The 21,681-nt window shown below is 46.5% G+C and overlaps 1 protein-coding gene across 3 annotated transcripts in view; it reads right to left on the bottom strand.

Annotated features, from left to right (window-relative positions):
* DMXL1 (Dmx like 1) overlaps window positions 1–21,681 on the bottom strand; it is a 692,618-nt gene that overhangs the window by 576,259 nt on the left and 94,678 nt on the right. For all 3 annotated transcript variants that reach the window (XM_029570948.1, XM_029570967.1, XM_029570958.1), the window contains exons 4-5: window positions 17,481–17,559; window positions 2,398–2,527 (exon numbers count right to left, since the gene is read on the bottom strand). In XM_029570948.1, coding sequence (XP_029426808.1) covers window positions 2,398–2,527; window positions 17,481–17,559 — 209 coding nt within the window. The remainder of the gene's footprint in view (window positions 1–2,397; window positions 2,528–17,480; window positions 17,560–21,681) is intronic.

Consider the following 21,681-nt stretch of genomic DNA (forward strand, 5'->3'; position numbering starts at 1 on the left):
CTGTTTGCTCCTCCTCATGCTGCGGATGGATGCCTAGCTGCCGTGGCATCTGCCTGCCATCCCCGGACCGGCTTGGGCGCTTCCTCCTGCCATGCTCCGCTTGTACCATAGGGCACATGCGCCGTGCAGCCCTTCTTATTTCCTACTTGGTGCAAACCTCCGGGGCAGCCCCCCGTGATGATGTCATGATGCCCGGATATTTAAGGCCTACAATGTTTGCTAGCCTTTGAGTTAGCAAGGGTAATACTACGGGAATCCTATGGATGGGATTCGCTCTCTGAACCCAGCTACTCTGCCTCTCTAATTTCTATTGGACTCTCTAACGCTAACAGGGCACTCGCTCCTCGAGGGCCCATGTTCCCTAACTCGCTGCCTACTCCTACCTTCTCTTTTGCCTGGAAGGATTCGCTAATCTTAAACATCAGTGAGTATTACCATCTTCACCTCAGAGCTGTTCCCTGGAACCAGGCACTCGCTCCTCAAGGGCCTGCCTCCGTTCCAGCCCCAGTGCCATCTCCGTGGAACTGCTATGTGAGTACATCATCTACAAGCCTCCCAGCTCTCAGGGTTCAGATACTCACTCCTCAAGAGTCTGCTCTCCCTACCCTGGGGATCTCCATACTGGGGGTCTTGTATATTCTCCACTGTACTCATTCTCTCAGTTCTTTCCACTACAGCACTGCTACCGGAGGAGTCGCTGTTCCAGCGCCTGAGGGATACCAGCCCTCCGGGCTTTTCCAGCTGCTCACTACTGCTACCTCTGGTGGCTTCCTTACACAGTCTAATAAAAGATCAAACTGTGTTTGTGTGTCCTGAGCTAAGCCTGACCTGTGGCCCCTCACGGACTTCCCCTGCTGGGCGTGGTCAGCTGCCACAGTATCCAAAGATCCACCCAAACCTCACAGTTTACAACAGAACAATAAGAAGCTGTCTGCAAGGTCATCACCACTGCTTCAAATGCTTGCTTAAGAATGGTCTCAATCCTATCATACACATCCTTCAAGACTGCTCCTCCCTCCACGGGGATAGTCATCTGGCCACGAAGGGTGCTCCTCTTGATGCCTCAGGTTTCCAAGGCCATTTTCATTGTCTAACCTGAGGCAGATATGGGCACCAACACACTGGGTGGGGGGAAGGAAGGAAGGAAATGCCTACCTGTGACTTGTGGGATCAAGATGACGTGGAAATCCTACCCAACTTCCAGCAACATCAGCAAACACCTTGCTCTTACATAATGAGTGGCTCCACCCTTCAGCCTTGACCAAGGCTTAGGGTTTTTACCTGCTGGCACCCTCAAACGGCCTCTATCTTCCATAAACTGTTTTGCTACACAGTGGGGGACATCCAAACATAACAGTAGCAGTTGGAGAAGTCATGGTCTAAGACCAGGCATCAATAGCAGACAGTGTGCATATTTATAATGGACATCCAGTGCCCACTAATACAAGCCTTGATACTGAGCACGGGCTAATTGGGCTTGGACGTTTACATGTTCCATCTTATAAAAAAGAAATAAAACTTAAAATTCTATTTTAGGGGCTGCCAAGGCAATGGCAAGAAAATAGTAAAAGCAATCAGATAGCAACAAGCTACAAGGCCAAAAACTGAAAAAATGTAAAAGAAACACTGATAAGATTGTGCACTAGCTCAGAAAGAAATTGAGGGCTCTGTGAGATAACATGCATGCTCAGGAACGTCTGTGCATGCTCAAAGGAAAATGAGCTCTGAGAGCTGGGTCTTGTGTCAGCATCATCAGACGACATCACCACATGCATAATGGCTAATTCACATCTCTTTGTAGATAGAGAAGTATACTAAATATCAGAGAGACAGGATATGAGAGAATTCAGATATTTCAAAGATATATATAATGCACAGGAAGCAAATTTATTTCAGTGGAATCTAAGTTCTATAGCAAAAGATCATAATGAGCCTCAAAGATTGCCCCAAGTGTAACAGAAAATATTTCTTCAGGGGGGATACATGGAACAGCCTTCCAGTGGAGCAAAACAAAACCATCCAGAATTCAATAATGAATCAGATAGGCACAGAGGATCCTTAGCCACAAATAAGTCACAGACCCATTAGGGTCTATGATATTGTAAAGAAAAGTAAATTGGGCAAACTAGATGACCCAAAATGGTCCTTATTTGCCATAATCTGATATATTTATCTCTTGGAGATATAAAGAATGTATTTAATTATGGAGAAATAAAAAACAAACCTTTCATGTAAATCACAGCAGCTAAATTCTTTACAAACAGCATAGTTTTGAAAACCCTGTCACACATGAATCCTCTAAGTATATACGAGTATCACACAAATTTTACTGAATGGTACCAGATTACAGAATATTAATTTGGATGGCACATCATAAATATAATATTGGTTGCTTACTTGCATTGCCAGACACATCGCCAGTCTCCTAAGTTAAACACTGATTTCTCTTGGTTTTCACCCAACTGTTTCTCCAAGTTAACATTGGACCAAAGCTGCAGACAACTACAACCTGTCAGGAGACGAGTGCCTAAAACAAATTATGAATGCAATTAAATCTTTTTAAATTGTATTATTTGTTTAAATGTATTTCTTTATTAAACATTTCATTCGAGAAAAACAAAAAAAATTTTACACAATCAAAAGTGGAGATAAGTAAATGGCTTCAGAATACTTAACTTTTGTATTCTAATACAGTGAAATATGAATATGTTCTTTATCTGCCCTGAAACTGAGTCACTAGTAAATATAAAACATTTCTAAACTAAATTTGATCCTTCTATGCTGGTGATAATCCATGTGCCAGCTGACTATCAGACAATGTGCCAGTGCAAAGCAGAGTTACTTACCTGTAAAAAGTACTCTGAGGACAGCAGGATGTTAGTATTCACACATAGGTGACATCATCAGATGGAGCTCCGACACAGAAAACTTATGTCAAAGTTTCTAGAACTCTGCCACACTGGGCATGCCCAGCATGCTCGATAACACACATGGTCCCTCTTCTGACTTATAACACAGAATTAGACAAATAAAATAAAAAAAATAAAAAATAAAAAAAATCAGAGAAACTCAACTCTGCAGGGTGGCAGGCGGATTTCAAGAGGACTAACATCCTGCTGTCCTCTGAGAACACCTGTTACAGGTAAGCAACTCTGCATTCTCCAAAGATGAACAGGATGTTAGTTCTCACTCATGGGTGAATCCCTAGCTACAGGCTTGCTCCCCAACATAAAAGGGAACCAGACATCCAAACCACGTGCTAATGGTGCCAACAATGGTGCTGTTGGTAACAGAGGGGGAGATTGTCTGAGCCCAAACAGGCCCTAGGCGGAAAAGAGTTGGGTTCTACACCTCAGATTCCAAAGGACAGACAGGCCAAACTTACTGTTACATCAGCAATCCCTATCCAAGCAATAGTGAGATATGAATGTGTGAAGAGAACTCCATGTCGCAGCCTTGCAGATCTCCTCCACAGGAACTGCTCGCAAGTGGGCCACCAGTGCTGACATGGCCCCCAAGATGCAGTATAACAGAAAGAGATGCAATCTGCTAGCCATTTCGATAGTGTGTTTAGCAACAGCACTTCACAACCTAATCCTATCAAAAGAAACAAAAAGTTGGGTGAATTATCAAAGGGCTTCTGTCTGTTCCAGATAGAAGGTTAAGGTTCGCTTGCAGTCCAAACTGTGCAGGGCTCGTTCATCTTGGTGTGAATGGGGCCTGGGAAAGAACGTTGGCAAGATGGACTGTTTAAGATTGAAGTCTGTCACCAGCTTAGGCAGGAACTTAGGGTATGCATGTAAGACCACCCTGTCATGATAAAACTTAGTGTAAGGTGGATAAGTCATTAAGGCCTGGAGCTTGCTGACCCTTCGAGCTGAGGTGACCGCCACCAAAAATATAACCTTCCAGGTCAGGTACTTCAGGTCACAGGTGTGCAGCTGTTCAAAAGTAACTTTCATCAGCTAAGCTAACACCACATTGAAGTCCCAAGACACAGCGGGTGGCCTTAGGGGATGCTTCAATTAAAGCAGGCCCTGCATGAAATGTACAACTATAGACTGTACAGATATGGGCATATCATCTATACCAGTGGTTCTCAACAGGTGTGTTGGGACACTAGTGTGTTGAGAAGTCCCGAGAGGTGTGTTGCAGAGCCAGCACAAGACTGATATTTCTTCAGTCTGGGCAGGAGTTAGCAGACTTCTCTTTTATTGGATATGACAGGAAGTTGCTCTTTCTTCCTTCTCTTCCTGGCCAGCAAGAGGTTGTTCCCTCATCCTTCACCCAGATCAGAGTGAAACATCATCACCTCATGTTCATATAGGCCTTAGCCCCAACTTTATCTTCCTTTGCCTGGCCTGGCAGTGAGGCTGCTGATACGCTTCACTCCATGAGGCCTGGATGTGAAAGGAGGAGCATAAGGAAGAAAGTTGCACGTTATGTAGACCCACTGCTGCCTCATCTTCCTCTCCTCAATGCTTCTTGCCCTCATCTACTACTGATGACTCAGGAATGGACTGAAGTCTTTTCTGCTGGCTGGGAGCCAGGATGAGGGGGAAATATGCTGGGCAGGAAGGCATAGAAAGATAGGAGGTCAAGAGTCTGCTGGGCAGGATAGCTAGGGGAGATTTATTTATTTTTAATTTTTATAGACCGAAGTTCTTGTAGGAACTACAAATCAATCCGGTTTACATACAACTTTTAAATGCCCAAAAAGGGTAGTGGGCTTTACATAGAACAGTTGAACAATAAAACAGGTAACAATAGAACAATAACAATAATGATGGAACAAATAGAATAGATAACCAATTAAACATAGTAATATAGTAATAAATATTATATAGAAAATAAATATAAAAGAGATAGAGTAAATGGAGTGTGAGTACAGTATAAATACAAAAAGATGAAATAGCTCAAAAATTAAGGTACAGTTGAAAAAAATCATAATAGGAAAAACAGTGAGAACCCATGATTTGGGTTAAAAGACTTGATTAGGTAGCATTAGATGTCTGGGAAGGCTTGACGGAAAAGCCATGTTTTTAGCTTTTTTTTGAACTCCTGATGACTTGGTTCTAGTCTTAGATCTGGGGGGAGCGCATTCCATTGGTGGGGGCCTCCTGAAGACAGTGCTCTTTTGCTCAGTGATGATTTTACCTGTGGGGCTTGCAATGTGCCTTTGTATGCGCTTCTAATTGGTCTGGATGAAGTATTAGGTTGGAGTTGGGTACTTAACATGATCGGAGCAAGATTGTATGTTGCTTTGTGAATAATTGTGAGCACTTTATAGAGGATCCTGTGGTTAATAGGAAGCCAATGTAGGTTACGAAGGATTGGATCGGGGAGATGGTCAGGATTCTGCTGGATAGGAAGGGGTGCGGAAAAGAGGTTGGGTTGCTGGGCAGGGAGCGAGATGGAGGTGTGGGGATGCTGTGCAGGAAGCGGTAGGAAAGAGATGGTCAGAGGTATTCTGGAGAGTGAAGGGCAGAAACAGTTGAACGGGGAGAGAGGGAGCACAGGGAACAGGGATATGAGCATATGAAAGGATGATTGAGTAGTTGGGGGCATGGAGGGGAGTGACAGGGTACAAGGGCCATAATATGTCTGTTTTAAGAGAATGCATTTCTTCTCTTTGAACTTTGATTAGTGTGGGAGGAAATGTACTTTTGTTTCTAGTCTTCAGTTTTGTACTGCATGCAGAAAGTAGTCTTGGTGTTTCCACATTTATAATTTGTGGTCTTTTACTCTATATTTGGTGAAGGCAAGAGAGTGTGTGTGCGCACATGTGTGTGTAATGAGGTACTTTACTAGAGGTTTGTATCAGCCTTATTTGTTTAATTTTTCAATATTATATTGCTCTGGTAATGAACTGCTGCCTTTGCATGGGTACAGCTATTGCTGTCATTTCTTAGAGTTGGTGCTGCTGAGATATGACAGGTTTGATAGACATGTACAGAGTGTGGTTTGTTTGTATTATTTTACAATGCACCTGGTAGTAGAGGGTGTTGTGATGCTGTTCTATTATTAAGATGACACCAGAATCAGAATATCTTTTTTGTATGGTGAGCTGTTCTGGGAAATGTCTTAGTTCTGCTCTGCACCCATTGTTAGGAAGCGGGAGACTCCTATGTAGGCAGAGCATAAGCTTATATTAAGTCCCATGATGGTAATGTGTTCAGTGTGTCACGCATGTGAGCATCATCTCTGAGATGTGTCCTGATAGAATAAAGGTTGAGAATCACTGATCTACACCATGGTGGTATGCACCAATTGTACTCACATAAACTCTGAGTTGGATTTCAAGCCAGTTTCCGATAGGTATAGAAGGTAATCAAGCAGATTTTGTGTGGGGCGAGAGAACTTATCTAAGGTCTTCTACTCACACCACAAAGAAAACCTCCTTCATTTCAGTCCACAGGACTTTCTAGAGGAAGGCTTTCTAGAAGCCACTAGGACCGGAGACATCTTCTAAAAGATTGAATGGTTGCAGAACTAACCTCTCAACATCCAGGCTGAGAGAGAGGGCCTGGAGGTTGAGATGTCTCAACCAACCTTGATCTTGCATGATGAGACGTGGGGAAGTCCCCAGACTGATCAGTCTCCAGATGGACAACTCTCGTAGGAGTGGAAACCAGACCTATCTCAGCACATAAAAAGGCTATGAGGATCATAGTCCCCTTGTCCTCTCAAAGCTTCGAGTGCTCGCTAATAAGGGAATCAGATAATATGCGATCAGAAGATCTTTGTCCCAATGTCGGGCAAAGGCGTTCAAAGCTAGTTTGCTATCTGTCCTGTACAGGAAGCAGAACAGAGGCACCTTTCTGTTGCAAGGGGATGCGAAGAGATCCAAGTCAGGGCTCCCCCAGAGTTGGAATATCCAATTTGCAAACCCCTGGATCTAGGGACCACTCGTGGGGTCTGAAGGCATGACTCAGTCTGTCTACAAACACGTTCTCCGTCCCGGCCAGGTACATGGCCCCGAGCATCATCCCATGAGACAGGGCTTATGACCAGATCTGAACTGCTTCCTGACACAGGAGTTACGAACCCGAACCTCCCTGCTTGTTGACACACCACATCACCAGCTGGGTTGTCTGTTTGGATCAGGACAACTTTGTTGGACAGCCAATATCTGAAAGCCCATAGCGCGTACCTCATCACCCAGAGCTTCAGGAAATTGATTTGGCAACAGCTTTTCTGGTCAGACCAAAGACCCTGGATGCTGAGCCCATCTACATGAGCTCCCCAGCCCAAAGTGGATGCATCCGTGTTTAGATCAATTTCGGTAGGAGGAGTTTGGAAAAAGATCCCCCATTCCAGATTTGAAAGTACCCACCATGAAGACAGAGTCCTGGAGGGGCGAAGTGACTCAGATATGATCCTGAAGGTTCCGCATGGCTTGGCGCAACTGCATGGGCCTTGCACATGTGTAATGGTGCCAAGAGAGTGACATGGATGGCTGTGGCCATATGGCCTAAAAACCTCAACATGTGCCATGCTGACACCTGCTGGCTTTGCTGAATCTCTGCCACGACTGTAGTCAAAGTGATGGCCCTTTGACTAGGCAGAAAGGCCAATTGAAGTGACGGAATGAGATGGGCCTTCGCTTAGTTGATGAGGAACCCTGACTCCAAACACCTGGATGGTCAAGCACATGAACCTGACGGCCATTGTCTTGAGATATGCTCTTGACCAGCCAATCATCGAGTTAAGGGAAAACATGTATCCCCACACTGTGGAAGTGTGTCGCTATCATGGGCAGGCATTTTGTGAAGACCCATGGGGCTGACATCAGCCCGAATGACAACACTCGATACTGAAAGTGCTGTTTTCCCCACCGTGAATCTGAGGTACTTCCGGTGACTTGGGAAGATTTCCATGTGTTTACATGTCCTTCAGATTGAGGGAGCATAGCCAGTACTCTTTTTGCAAAAGTGGGATCAAGGTGCTCAGTGAAATGAGCTTTTCTTTTTTGATAAATCTATTCAAGGCACTTAGTTCTAGGATGGGATGGAGTCATGTTTTCTTTGTAATCAGGAAGTACCTGGAGTAAAACCTCCGCTCTCTTTGCCCTGGTGGAACAGGCTCGACCGCTCTGGCCGTTAAGAGGGAAGAGAGCTCCATTAGTACCACCTCCTGATGTGCTACTGGCCCCCAAAACAGGCTTAGAGGGCAATTTGGTTAGACACCCAATAGGTTGAATCGGTAGCTTTGACAGACAATGGAAAGAATTCACTGGTGTAAGGTTATACTGAGCCATTGGTTCGCAAAGAACCACAACCTGTCCTGACTGGCGGATCCCATCACCCCCAGACATGGGACGATAGGTCAGGAGTGCTGGCAGCGAATTGTTGGAGGGTTTCATGGTGGTCCTGGAGCTGGGCTACTGCATCCCTCACCCTATCACCAAAGAGATTCTCCCCAGTACACAGCACATCAGTGAGTCTTTCCTGTACCTCTGGTTAGAGATCCTAGGCTCGCAGCCAAGCCATTCTGTGGGCGCCAATTCCCACTTCAAAAGACCCTCCATTCTGTCTCAAAAACATCGTAGGATGCTTGTAGTTCATGTTTCCCTGCAGTCCAGGCCCTTATACACCAGCGACATTTGGGTGTCCTGCTGCTGCAGCTGCCTCCAGATATCTCACAAGTACTGGCTCATGTAGAGTTATTAAGAAGCTATATGGGCAATGAGCATAGCTCCCTGAAAAACCTCTCCTCCAAGAATGTCCATCGCTCTGTAAGCCTTCCTTCTGTGGTGGCTGAATCTGCTCTCTTGAGAGCAGATTCAGCCACCACAGAATGATGGGGAAGCTACTGCTTACTGAACCCAGGAATCTTCTGGACAAGGTAAACCCCATCAGCCTTCTTATTCACAGGAGGCACTGTGAGAGGGGTGTTCCCATATCCTCAGCAGTAACTCCTTAAAGATATCAAGTTCTGGGACCACCACGATCTCCTTAGGAGGCTTCACGAACTGGAGGATTTCAAGCATGTTGTGCCTGGAGTCCTCCTCTGCCAGTAACTGAAATGGGATAGCATCCGCCATCGCCCTCACAAATCCTACGAAGGTTAAGTTCTCAGGTGGAGATTTGCTTTGCTCTTCTGGAGGAGAAAGTTCTGAGAGGAAACCCTCAGTGTCATCGGAGGAGGACTCCATGGTGACATCCCCCTAGGCGTTATAGGGACCCTCATCCTCACTGAGAGCTGCAAGGGATGGAGGTACAAGCACCGGTGGAGTTGAATGGGGGGCTGCAGGACTCACGTCTCAACCAGGAACCAGGAACCACCACTGTATTGGCAGGGGGAGGCTGTGGTGCCCCCAACAGGCACCGGTGCCAGCCCGGGAACCAACACTTCTCTAAGACAGACTGTGAGCACACAGAGCTTCTCCAACAGCAGCTCTAAGACAGATGGTGCCGGCTTCATCGGTGCCACGGGACTGATGACCTGCATTGCCTGCTCGACCGCCAGTTAAACTCGCCATTCAAGCTCCTCCTCAAACACTGCTGATACCAACACAGACTGGGAAGAAGGAAGGTTGGCCATTCTCTTCCGAACCAAGAGGAAGATAGGTGACTGGCATCAGGACCCTGGAGACCACTGCAAACCCCCTGCACCAATGGAGGACTAGCGCTCTTTGCCACAGGGTCGCTTTGGAGGTTTGATAGCATGAGCTGGTGCATCTCTATACCTGGCATTGTGCATCGACGGGGATCAATGCAGATGCTTCTTCGGCTTCCCTCGATGCTCGGCATGGTCTTTCCCCACTGCCGAGGGTGATGAAGATCCAGACATCCTCGGCCTGGAGGAACTCAACGGTGGCTGGTCTCTGGCACCCTTAGCTGCCAACGGCACAGATGATCCCGCCAATTTTGATTGCTCCCTGTCCACTGGTGCGGCTCTGTGGTCGTTCGACGTTAATGCTCAGTCTTCTCTAGCCCAAAGAGTTGCTCCATCTTATCGAGCTAAAGACATCCCTTCGGGGTCATTTAAGCACATTTGCGGCAACCCCGGACGTCATGCAATGCTTCCAGGCAGAGGACACATATCATGGGGGTCCGTGATGGATATAGTCCTCGGGCACAAAGGACAACACCTGTAACCAGACGAAACCATGACAAGATGAAATAAATGGGAAGCAAGGTCAAAATCTATGGCGACGAGCACCGAAGCACCGCTGCCATAGAGAATCAACCGCGAAAGGAAACTTACCGACAAACAAAAACCCTGACTAGGAACACTAGGGGAAGGACCGAGAGACACCTGGAGAGCGCAGGCGAAAAAAAATACAATCAAGCAGAAAATGGCAAGTTTTCCAAAATAGCCATAAAGGCCAAAAGTGAGCTCACCAACCACGATGCTGCAACACCACGGAAAGAGAGACTGAAGAGAAACCCCACGTGGACTCATGGTATAGGGCATACTGGGCATGCCCAGTGTGGTGAGTCAAAGTTTTACGGATCTCACCTTTGACGTAAGTTTTCCTTGTTGAGGCTCCATCTAATGTCATCCATGTATTGGGACTACCATCCTGCTTGTCCTCGGAGAATAAATGAGGCCTTTGCTGACAGAGAATATGCTTGCTTTTAAAAACCAGTAAAACCCTATAGATAAAGCATGCAAGGTGCTGATATCAGATTATCTGAGAGCCCTCTGCTTCCTACTCCAGGCAGCACATTGCAGGGAACAGGAGATGAAAGCATTATGTTTGAGCGGTCAGAATTCAGCATAAAGCAGAGCAAAGCTACTCTCCTCCCTAAACCAACCCCTTCCCTGCAGTCATTTCTCCTTACCGAATCCCTGGGCAAGATGCAGGTTGCCTCAGCACTGCAGATAGTTGAGTGTTGGATAACAGGGCTTTTCTGGTATGTAAAATTGTAGAAATTACTTACCTAATAATTTCATTTTCCTTACTGTAAACAGATGGACTCAGGACCAATGGGCATAATGTGCTCCTGACAGCAGTTGGAGATTGAGTCAGATTTCAATCTGAAGTCAGCACTACATATACCCGTGCACGAGGCTTTGCTCTCCAGTTTTCTCCTCGAAAAGCAATTATGGATATATGTGTGTTTGGATAATTTTGAGTAACGTGAGTACTCGGATTGGTTGACGTGGTTTCTAGCTAGAGACTGCCAGGGCACTCAACCAAGAAGCGCCGACACCTGGTAATATGGGTGTCTGAACTAGAGATAAGGATTGGCTTACCCGTGCTTGTGTTGCACTCGGGGGGGAGGTTCCCCCGAGGATTCTTGATTGCGAGGCAGCCATGGGGTGCTGAGTCCATCTGTCTACACTAAGGAAAATGAAATTATCAGGTAAGTAATTTCTACATTTCCTAGCATGTAGCAGATGGACTCAGGACCAATGGGATGTACAAAAGCTACTCCCGAACCAGGTGGGAGGCTGCCCGTGGCCTATTTAGTAATGCCCTTGCAAATGCTGTATCCTCCTTGGCCTGAACATCCAGGCGATAGAATCTCGAGAAGATGTGGATGGAGGACCAAGTTGCCGCCCGTCAGATCTCTGTGGGTGACAGCATCTTGGTTTCTGCCCAGGACACTGCCTGGGCCCTTGTGGAATGGGCCTTGACTTGTAGAGGTGGAGGCTTACCTGCCTCTACATAGGCCGCTTTGATTACTACTTTGATCCAGCGGGCTATGATTGCCCACAAGGCTGCTTCCCCTTGCTTTTGTACAGGTTCCGATCTTTCCAGGTATCGGACTAGGAGTCTGCCGACATTCAGATGGTGAAGGCGGCGTGAGTCTTCCGAGTCCTTATGCTAGTCTGGAGATGGCAGCGAGATGGTTTGGTTTAGATGGAAGTGAGAAACCACCTTTGGCAGGAAGGAGGGTACAGTGCACAGCTGCATGGATCCCGGCGTGACGGCTCCCGGCATGATAGTACTTGAAGTTCAGAGATTCGACGGGCTGAGCAGATTGCCACGAGGAACGCCATCTTCAAGGTCAGGAGCTGTAGGGACAGACCTAGAGCTGGTCTGAACGAAGCTCCCGCTAGTAAGTCTAACACTAGATTGAGATTCCATAGGGGTATCGGCCACTTCAGATGTGGCCGAATGTGCTTGACCCCTTTTAAGAAGCGGGAGACGTCTGGGTGGGCCGTTAAGGCTGGTGCCGTCCAACCTGGGTCTGAAGCTGGCCAGGGCGGCCAGTTGCACCTTGATGGAGTTGAGGGACAACCCTTTGTTCACGCCATCCTGCAGAAATTCCAGGATCATTGGGATTTTGACTGTCTGTGAAAGGATGTCGCAGTCCTCACACCAGGCTTTGAATATTCTCCATACTCGTATAAATGTTAAGGAGGTGGAGAACTTGCGCGCTCGGAGCAGTGTGTCAATCACTGGTCCTGAGTATCCACTCTTTTTCAGGAGAGATCTCTCAATGGCCAGATCATAAGCGAGAATCTTGTTGGGTCTGCGTGGAGGATCGGTCCTTGCTGGAGTAGATCCCTGTGTGGAGGTAGGCGTAGAGGGTTCCCAGCTAGAAGTCTTCGCATGTCCGCGTACCACAGTCTTCTTGGCCAGTCCGGGGCCACTAGAAGTAGCAGCCTTCTGTGGTGTTCTATCTTGCGGATTATTCTGCCCAGTAGTGGCCATGGAGGGAAGGCGTACAGTAGGTCCTCCTGTGGCCAGGTCTGGTGGATGAGGGCGTCTATTCCCTGGACAGCGGTTCCCGTCTTCGGCTGAAGAACTTGGGAACCCGGGTGTTGGACCCGGTTGCCAGAAAATCCATGGCTGGGGTTCCCCAGTGGTTTACTATCTGCTGGAAGGCTGCTGTAGACAGAGTCCATTCCCCTGGATCCAGACTCTCTGCTGAGGTAGTCTACTGTGACAATGTCTTTTCCCGCGATGTGAGCGACTGATATCTCTTGTAGGTTTAATTCTGCCCACGTCATTAGGGGCTCTATTTCCAGAGACACCTGCTGGCTTCTCGTTCCCCCCTGGCAGTTGATATAGGCCACTGTTATGGCGTTGTCTGACATGACTGACTGATTTGCCCCGGAGTCTGTGACTGAACCGTAGGCAGACTAGTCTGACTGCTCGGGCTTCCAGTCGGTTTATGTTCGAAGCCGACTCTTCTTTGTCCCATTGCACTTGAGCCGTTAGCTCCTGGCAGTGGGTTCCCCATCCCCACCGTGGTGAGCAAGGTCCATTCCAGTGGGGATAGGCTTGTTCCCTCGCTCAGATGGTCTTCTTGTAGCCACCATTGTAGCTGGTTCCGAACCTTTGCCGGTTCCCGGAGGGGTGCGGAGTAGTTTTGAGACATCCGGTTCCACCGTGACAGTAGGGAATGTTGTAAGGGCCACATGTGGGCCCTTGCCTACGGGATGACTTCTATGGTTGATGCCATGAGTCGAAGGACTTGGAGATAGTCCCATGTCGTGGGGAAAGTGGAGTTCAATAACGTTCGTAGTTGTTCCATCAATCTCCTTCTCCTTGAAGGGGGAAGGGTGGCTTTGTTCCATTTGATGTCGAACCGGACTTCCAGGTACTCTAGGGATTGGGAAGGCTGCAGGTGGCTCTTGGGTGTGTTAACGACCCACCTGAGGCTTTGCAGTAGTTCCTCGACTCTGGTGGTTGCTTGATGGCTTTCCTCTGGCGATTTTGCTCTGATCAGCCAATCGTCCAGGTATGGATGCACAAGGATTCCTTCTTTCCTCAGTATCGCCGCTACTACCACCATGATCTTGGTGAACGTTCGGGGAGCTGTAGCTAGCCCAAAGAGTAGGGCCTGGAACTGGCAGTGATGGCCCAAAATCGAAGCGTAGGAAACGGCGATGGATCGGTACGTGGCTTCTGACAGATCCAGGGAGGTCAGGAATTCTCCCGGTTGTACTGCCTTATAACCGAATGCAGGGTTTCCATGTGGAAGCGGGGTACCCTTCAGGTAGCGATTGACAATCTTGAGGTCCAGCATAAGCCGAAATGTTCCCTCTTTCTTGGGCACGATGAAGTAGATGGAATAGTGCCCAGAATTTTGTTGGTGCGTGGGCACCGGTGTTATTGCCTTTAGGGCAAGGAGTTTTGATAGTGTGGTTTCCACTGCTTTCCTCTTGGAGGGGTCGTGGCACGGAGAAATCACAAACTTGTCCGGGGGAATGCTGTGGAATTCCAGGTAGTATCCTTCTCAGATGATGGATAGGACCCAATTGTCAGACATTATTTCGACCCATCTTTGGTAAAATAGGGAGAGTCTGCCCCCTATAATCTCTTCCTGTAGATGAGTCTGCTGATTCTCACTGCATGTTGCGGCTGAGGCCTGGTCCCGGGCTGGCTCCTCTTTTGTTGTGTCTGTTCTGAAAGGACTGTCCCCTGCCGGCAGGGCGAGGGGCTTGGTAAGTGTTTTTGTATAGTCTAAAACACTGGGATCCTCTGCCCTTGGGTGCCCGGGGAGATGGGCGTTGGTTCCTCTTGTTTCTGTCCTCCAGCAGACGGGGTACTGGGGACTCGCCCCATTTGTCGGCTAATTTGTCCAGTTCGTTTCTGAACAGTAGTGTTCCTTTAAAAGGCATTCTCGTGAGCCTAGTCTTAGAGGTCGCGTCAGCTGACCAGCTTCGGAGCCATAGCTGTCTTCTGGCTGCCACTATGGACGAGAGGCTCCTGGCTGAGGTGCGTACCAGGTCTGAGGTCGCATCCGTCAGGAATGATATTGCCGGGTCTAATGCCTCGATTGGCGTAGTTGATCCCTGGCCATAGCCAAGCAGGCGCGTGATACCAGGGCGCAGCAGGCAGCGATCTGTAAGGTCACAGCTGATACATCGTAAGACTGCTTGAAGATGGATTCCTGCTGTCTGTCATTGGCATCCTTGAGTGAAGCTCCTCCCTCGACTGGTATGGTAGTGCATTTTGTGGTGGCGCAGACAAGAGCATCAAACTTGGGAAACCTCAGGAGTTCCTTCGTTGCGGGGTCCAGGGGGGTAAAGAGCTTCTTGGGCTCGCCCTCCCTTAAAGGTGACCTCTGGAGTGTCCCATTCCAGGTCGATCAGTTGTTGTACAACCTGAAGTGTAGGAAAATGGCGTGAGGTCTGGTGAAGCCCGGCCAGGAAGGGGCTCGCCTTGGACTCTGCTGTGTTGCATGTGACCGGGATGGCCAATGCCTTCAGACTCGTGGCTACGAGATCTGATAATTCGTCTTTTGGAAAGAAGCACATCATAGTTCGATACAATTCCGTTCCTGGAGGGATTTCCCCCTCTTCCAAGGGTTCTGATTCCTTCTCCGAGTCATCTGTGTCCCCTAAGGGGAGGTATTTCTCCAGGGGAGGCTCATCTAGTGAAGGCCGGGAGGGGCCTGGGAGGTTCTGGACCACTGGAGGGGGTTGTGGTTGTGCTGCTGGTGGCCCTGTCTGTGTGTGGATGTAGGATTGCAGCTCAGCGAATAATCCCACCCAGGTGAAGTTGCCTGGGACTGCATTGGGTCCGACGGCGCTTCCCGAGGGCCCCCACTGTGGAGGGGCCGAGTCGGGAATAGAAAGGTCCGGGGTAGTCTCGCTGGTAGATCCAGAGTCCTCTACAGGCTGAGGGGGACCTTGTCTCTGTTCCCCCCGAGCTTATTCGCATAGCAGGCACAGGGCAGAAGTCACCTCGGGCTGCGCCACTCTCAGGTGGCATGCCGGACAAAGGACTTGACCTTTAGCTGTCTTGGACGGCGGTGCCATGATTTGCTCATGTATCCTGTATAGGTGCGCGTGCCGGGAGGCCTGGTTATGCGCTCTGGGTGCGCCTACGTTGTGCATGTAGGAGTGGAAGATGCGCGTGTGGCTGTGCGCTCGGCACCCTTAAGCTTGCCGCTGTGTACCCGGCCCCAATGTGCGCACGGCACACCGCTATGCGCACAAGTACTTTATGCGCCCGGCTGGCCGCTGTGCACACGGCTCAGTTGTGCAGAGGATGTGGCAACCGGGGGGGGGGGGGGGGGGGGGGGGGGGAGGGGGGGGGCGGGCGACCATGTGGTAAGATGGTGGCCCCCTCAGGGGGTCTCCACATGGGAAGACCCTCTTGCCAGATCGAGGTCTAGCCCAGACGGGGCTGCTCAACCCAACTGTACAGACGCCGGAGGGATGATCTGTGTGGTTGTCCGAGCCTCGGAGACTTAGAGAAAGTTTTCTACCTTACCTTGTCTCGGCGCTTCCCAGTCCTCTCGGGCAGTCTCTGACTGCGGGGGGAGAGGGAATTACCTTCACCGCCGTGCTCTGTTCTGCACCTGCTGCCTCTCCCTTTTCAGGGGCTAAATCTAAGCCAGGTCGGCTACCGGACCGAGGCTGCCTCTCAGCCGCTCCCTTTCCTTGGGGCTAAGTCCACGCTGGGACCGAGGCTTACTTCTGAGGGATCTCGGAAATCACCTCAGGAAATCTCAACTGGGGGTGGGACCCTTAGGTATCACCACAGGAGAACGGGGCTCGTTTTGGAGGTAAGGTTTTGTTTCTTCTTTAAATTTGGAGTTTGGTTTTCTAACGCTGTGCTGTGGAGACTGTTTTCTAACGCTGTGCTGTGGAGACAGAAAAAACTGGAGAGCAAAGCCTCGTGCACGGGTATATGTACTGCTGACAGATTGAAATCTGACTCAGTCTCCAACTGCTATCAGGAGCATACTATACCCATTGGTCCTGAGTCTGCTACATGCTAGGAAATTAGATTTTGAAAATTTTAGTTCAAATTTTGCAAAATGACTTACAAAGTTGACAAAACTGATGGACTATGTACATGCCATATCCAACAGAAAAGCTTTGAACTTTTTAACTAAAAACAGCTGCAGCAACATTAAGTAGGTTTCTACTGGACCTCATCCCAATAAACTGACAAACATTCCTCTTTTCTAATCCTATTATAACAACCTAGATATTGAAACTAAGCATGCAGAATATATCAATTCCCTCACAGGCTGTATATATCAGTATGGGGTCATTGCCCATTACAGAAATTACTACTTTAAAACCTACAACTAGAACATTACAAAAATGTTTACTTAATTTTTCAAGCTCTATTTATAGTTACAGATGAAAACTTAAACACAAAAGCAATCTGCATAGTATAGTAATTTCTACCCTTCAGATAAGCATTTTATACTTCTACAAACCTACATAAAAGTTCCACTCTTCCAACATTCAACAGTACTAGCAGCATAGCACAGATCTCAGTTCTTCAACTTCCAGTACCATTTTCCAAGATCAATGTTCAAGTCACACAAAAAATTTACAACTTGAAAATGGAGCACTTTTAGCCAGAAAACAAAGTTTCAAAATTTGCTGTTCTAAATTTTATGAGTGGAGGCAGTCTGCATCATTTGAAGAGTTACATAAGTCTACAAGACAGCTCAGCTACTTACTAGAAGCAGAATCACTAAAACTAAACTTTCTTCACAAGATATAGTTGGAATCTTAATATATCAGATGCCTATGTCTCCTATCTCCTTCCCACTTAAATAAAACATTTTAACTTAAAAAATAAAATTCTATTCCCTTACCTGTGGGGTCCCATGTTAAATTATGTGCAATGGATTCCAGCATAAACTGTCCACACTTCTGCCACTGATTATAAAATCCCTACAAATGAGTTTAGAAAATGATGAGAATAAAGAGGGCTTATACTAAAGTAGCTGATTGCATATTACAAAATGTGTGCAAACTAATCAACATTTACAACAATATAGCTACAATGGTACGGTTTTATTCTAAGCACATTTTTCTAGATCTTTTTGACCATATGGAAACTGGCAAAAGTTTGGAACAGTTACCTACTTAAAGGAAGGCATATAAGTTTACTCCTGGGGGAATTCTGCATTACTGTGGAATGCAGAATTTGCGCAGAATTCCTCCTTCGCAGATTTCCTCCCGCGCAGTAAAAGGATAAAAAAAAACCCCGGAAGCATGCCGCACAGATTCCCTCCCGCGCCGGAAAAGGATTGAAAAAAACCTGGAAGCATGCCTCGCACGGACAGCGACGTCAGGTGGCGCACGAAGAGTGGAGGCATCGCATCGCAGCACGGCACCAGCGGCTCGAGGAGCAAGCAGCAAGGAGGAGAAGAGGGAAAGAGAGAAGGGAGGGGAACAGAGGTGAGAGGGAAGGGGGAAGAGAAAGAAGGGGGAAGAGAAGAGGAGAAGAGGGAGGGGGAGAAAGAGAGAAGGGAGGGGAAGTCAGGTGGTGCATGGAGAGTGGGGGCATCGCAGCACAGCACCAGCGGCTCGAGGTAAGCAAACAAGGCGGAGAAGAGAGAGAAGGGAGAGGAACAGAGGGGAAGGGGGACAGAGAAAGAGAGAAGGGAGAAGGGAGAAAGAAAGAAAGGGGGAAGGGGAAAAGAGAGGGGCTAAAGAAGAGGCCCTGGCCCTGAAAGTGTATGTTTGAGCCCTTGTGTTTGTTGTGAGCCAGTGGGTAGGGAGTCTGTATGGGGGGGGGGGGGGGGGGGGGGGGGGGGGGGGGGGGGTGAGAGAGAGTTGTATGTGGGGAGACAGAACATGTGTGACAGATGGCATGTGAGAGAAAGCATATGTCTGATATCATGTAAGAGAGACAGTGAGCAGGGATACTCAGGTTGCAGAATTTTTAATTTTTTTTGCACAGAATTCCCCCAGGAGTACATGTAAGAGACTACCCATTTTAAGAGCGTGTGGCTTGTGTTCTGCTACACAATACAAATTTTATATTACATATTTAACTGGATTATAATCTGCAGGAAAGAATAGCCATACCTACAGTACCTGAAAGTTATCCACATTCAAGTGTCAAAAAGCAGAATATAATTCAAATACATAAATTCCACAATGGCACTAAATTTCTTATGTTTATTATCTATCCTCTGAAATCTTGTAGATTTTTTTTTTAAGAGAGTATAGTGAAATATATTGAAGCATTAAAACAATCGCTCAATTCTTGCAACTTCATAAGAATCTCAAATTAGCATTTATAGTATGGGGTATTGTGAAAATAACGTATCAAAGAAATAAAATGTTTTATTGACTTATCTATTACTTCATGACTTCTCAGACGCATAAGAAATAATTACACTGAGAAGGCTAAAGACATGGCAACCTGCCTTCTAAACAAAATACCCCTTCAGAACAATTTATAAAACTAAGCTACTTACCTCTTCACATCTGTTCTCTACAGACAGCAGTACAATCCATCACACAAGTGCAGGACTTAGAAGAATTTCCAGAGCATGTGTAGGCTTTCCCATATAGCTGCTGCCATGCATACCTCTTCAATCTTATATAAAAGCTTATAACCCACCTTCCAAAAGAGGAAGGAGGAGGGCATGTGCGGCTGATTATCCTGTCTCAGATAACTCCCGTTACTGATGGTAAACAGTTTTCTCCATAGCCAAGCACAAGTGGGAATTCCTCACTAAGGGTTGTCCAACGTAAAAGGAGGATATTAACCAAACTACCAACAGACAGAAGAGCATATTTTCAGTGAGACAAAGCCCCTTTTATGTTAGACAAAGCAAAACAAAAAAAAACATGTCTTAGAGGAAATGGAGTTGAATCCTAGCCCTCAGACACTAAAGGACAAATAACTAAGCCTACTGTTGAATCAGGAGCCAGAATCCAAACCATTAGATGCGAATGTGTGGAGTGATGTTGAGTTTACAGCCTTGCAAATATTCTCTATGGAATTCTATGTTCCCATATCCCTTATCCCATATCCCTATGTTCCCATATCCCATATGCATATTCTTATGCATAATGGCAGTGCAGACTGTTATTTAGTGCTTGTGTTGAGGTGAAGGGAAATCATTTAAGCTATTTAATGATTTTACAACGATGTTTGAGTTGTTTTTATGGTGCTTTATATTATGGATGATCTTGTGTAAACTGCTTTGGTAGCTTATGTTAATTATGTAGTATAAAAAAATGTATAAATAAGAGCAACCAACACAGCCATAGCTCTTATATTATAAGCTTTAACATGCCCATCTAGTGTTAGACATGTTTGAACAAAACAGATGATTCAATTTGCTAAGTATTGAGAAAGGGTTTGTTTGGCTGCAGCAAATCTAGGCTTGAGATCAAAAGAAATAAATCTGGGTGGACCTTCTAAGAGTTAAAGACCATTCCAGACAGAAAGCAAGTGCTCTATTACAATCCTAATGTGTACGGCTTGTTAACCTTTAAGAACATAAGCAGCTGCCATTCTGGGTCAGACAGAGGGTCCATCAAGCCCAGCATCCTGTTTCCAGTGGCCAAACGAGGTTATAAGCACCCAAACATTAAATAGATCTCATGCTACTAAAGCCAGTAATAAGCAGTGGCTATTCCCTAACTTTAATGTCTTCACCTCCAGGAACTTATCCAAACCATTTTTCAACCCAGCTACACAAATTGCCTTAATCACATCCTCTGGCAGCAAATTCCAGAGCTTAATTGTGCACCGAGTGAAAAAAAAAAGATCTTCCATTTGTTTTAAATGTGCTAGTTGCTAACTTCATGGAATGTTCCCCTAGAACTTGTATTATCTGAAAAAGAGTAAAAAATTCACATTTACCTGTTCTAGTCCTTTCATAATTTTATAGATTTCTATCATATCCCACCCTCAGCTGTGTCTTCTCCAAACTGAACAGTCCTAAACTCTTTAGCCTTTTCTCACAGGGGAGGCATTCAACCACCTTTTATCATTTTGGTCACCCTTCTCTATACTATCTTTTTTGATATGTGGCAACCAAAATTGAACACAGTATTCAAGATGCATTGAGCGATACGGAGGCATTATGAAATCCTTGTTTTGCCATTCCCTGCCTAATAATTCCTAACACACTTTTTGACTGCCACAGCACACTGATTATCAACTATGACACACAGATCTCTCTCTTAACTCCTAAAATTTAATATCGTATATCTATGACTTGAATTATTTTTTACCTATATGCATCACCTTGCACTTGTCCACATTAAATTTCATCTGGCATTTGGATGCCCAGTCTTCCAGTCTCGTAAGATCCTCCTGCAATTTATCACAATCCACTTGTTTAATTGCTCTGAATAATTGTGTGTCATCTGCAAATTTGATCACCTCACTCATCTTACTCTTTTCCCGATCATTTTATAAATATATTAAAAAGCATCAGTCTAAGTACAGATCCCCGAGACAGTCCACTGTTTACCTTTTTCCACTGAGAAAACTGACCATTTAAACCTACTCCGTTTCATGTCTTGTAACCAGCTTGCACACCACAAAAGGACTTCGCCTCCTATCCCATGGCACTTGAGTTTTCTTAGAAGTCTTTCATGAGGGACTTTGACAAATACTTTCTGAAAATCCAAACACACTACATCAACTGGTACACCTTTATCCAATTATTAACTCCTTCAAAAAAAAAAAAAAAAATGTAGCAGATTTATGAGGCAAGACTTCCCTTGGGTAATTCCATACTGGCTGTGTCCCATTAAACCATGTCTATCAACTTGTTCTGTGATTTTTTTTTTCTTTAGAATAGGTTCCATGAATTTCCCCACACTATAGTTAGGCTTACCTGTCTACATTTTCCCAGATCACCCCTGGAGCCCTTTTTAAATATCAGAGTTACATTGACCACTCTCCAGTCTTCAGGTACCATGGCTGATTTTAGTAGGTCTGAAATTTCATTTTTTAGTTCTTTCAGAACCCTGGGATGTAAGTCTGATCCAGATTTGCTACTCTTCAATTTTTCAAACTGCCCTACTACATCTTCC

The sequence above is a fragment of the Rhinatrema bivittatum genome, chromosome 1 (assembly GCF_901001135.1).
Source record: "Rhinatrema bivittatum chromosome 1, aRhiBiv1.1, whole genome shotgun sequence".
NCBI lineage: Eukaryota > Metazoa > Chordata > Amphibia > Gymnophiona > Rhinatrematidae > Rhinatrema > Rhinatrema bivittatum.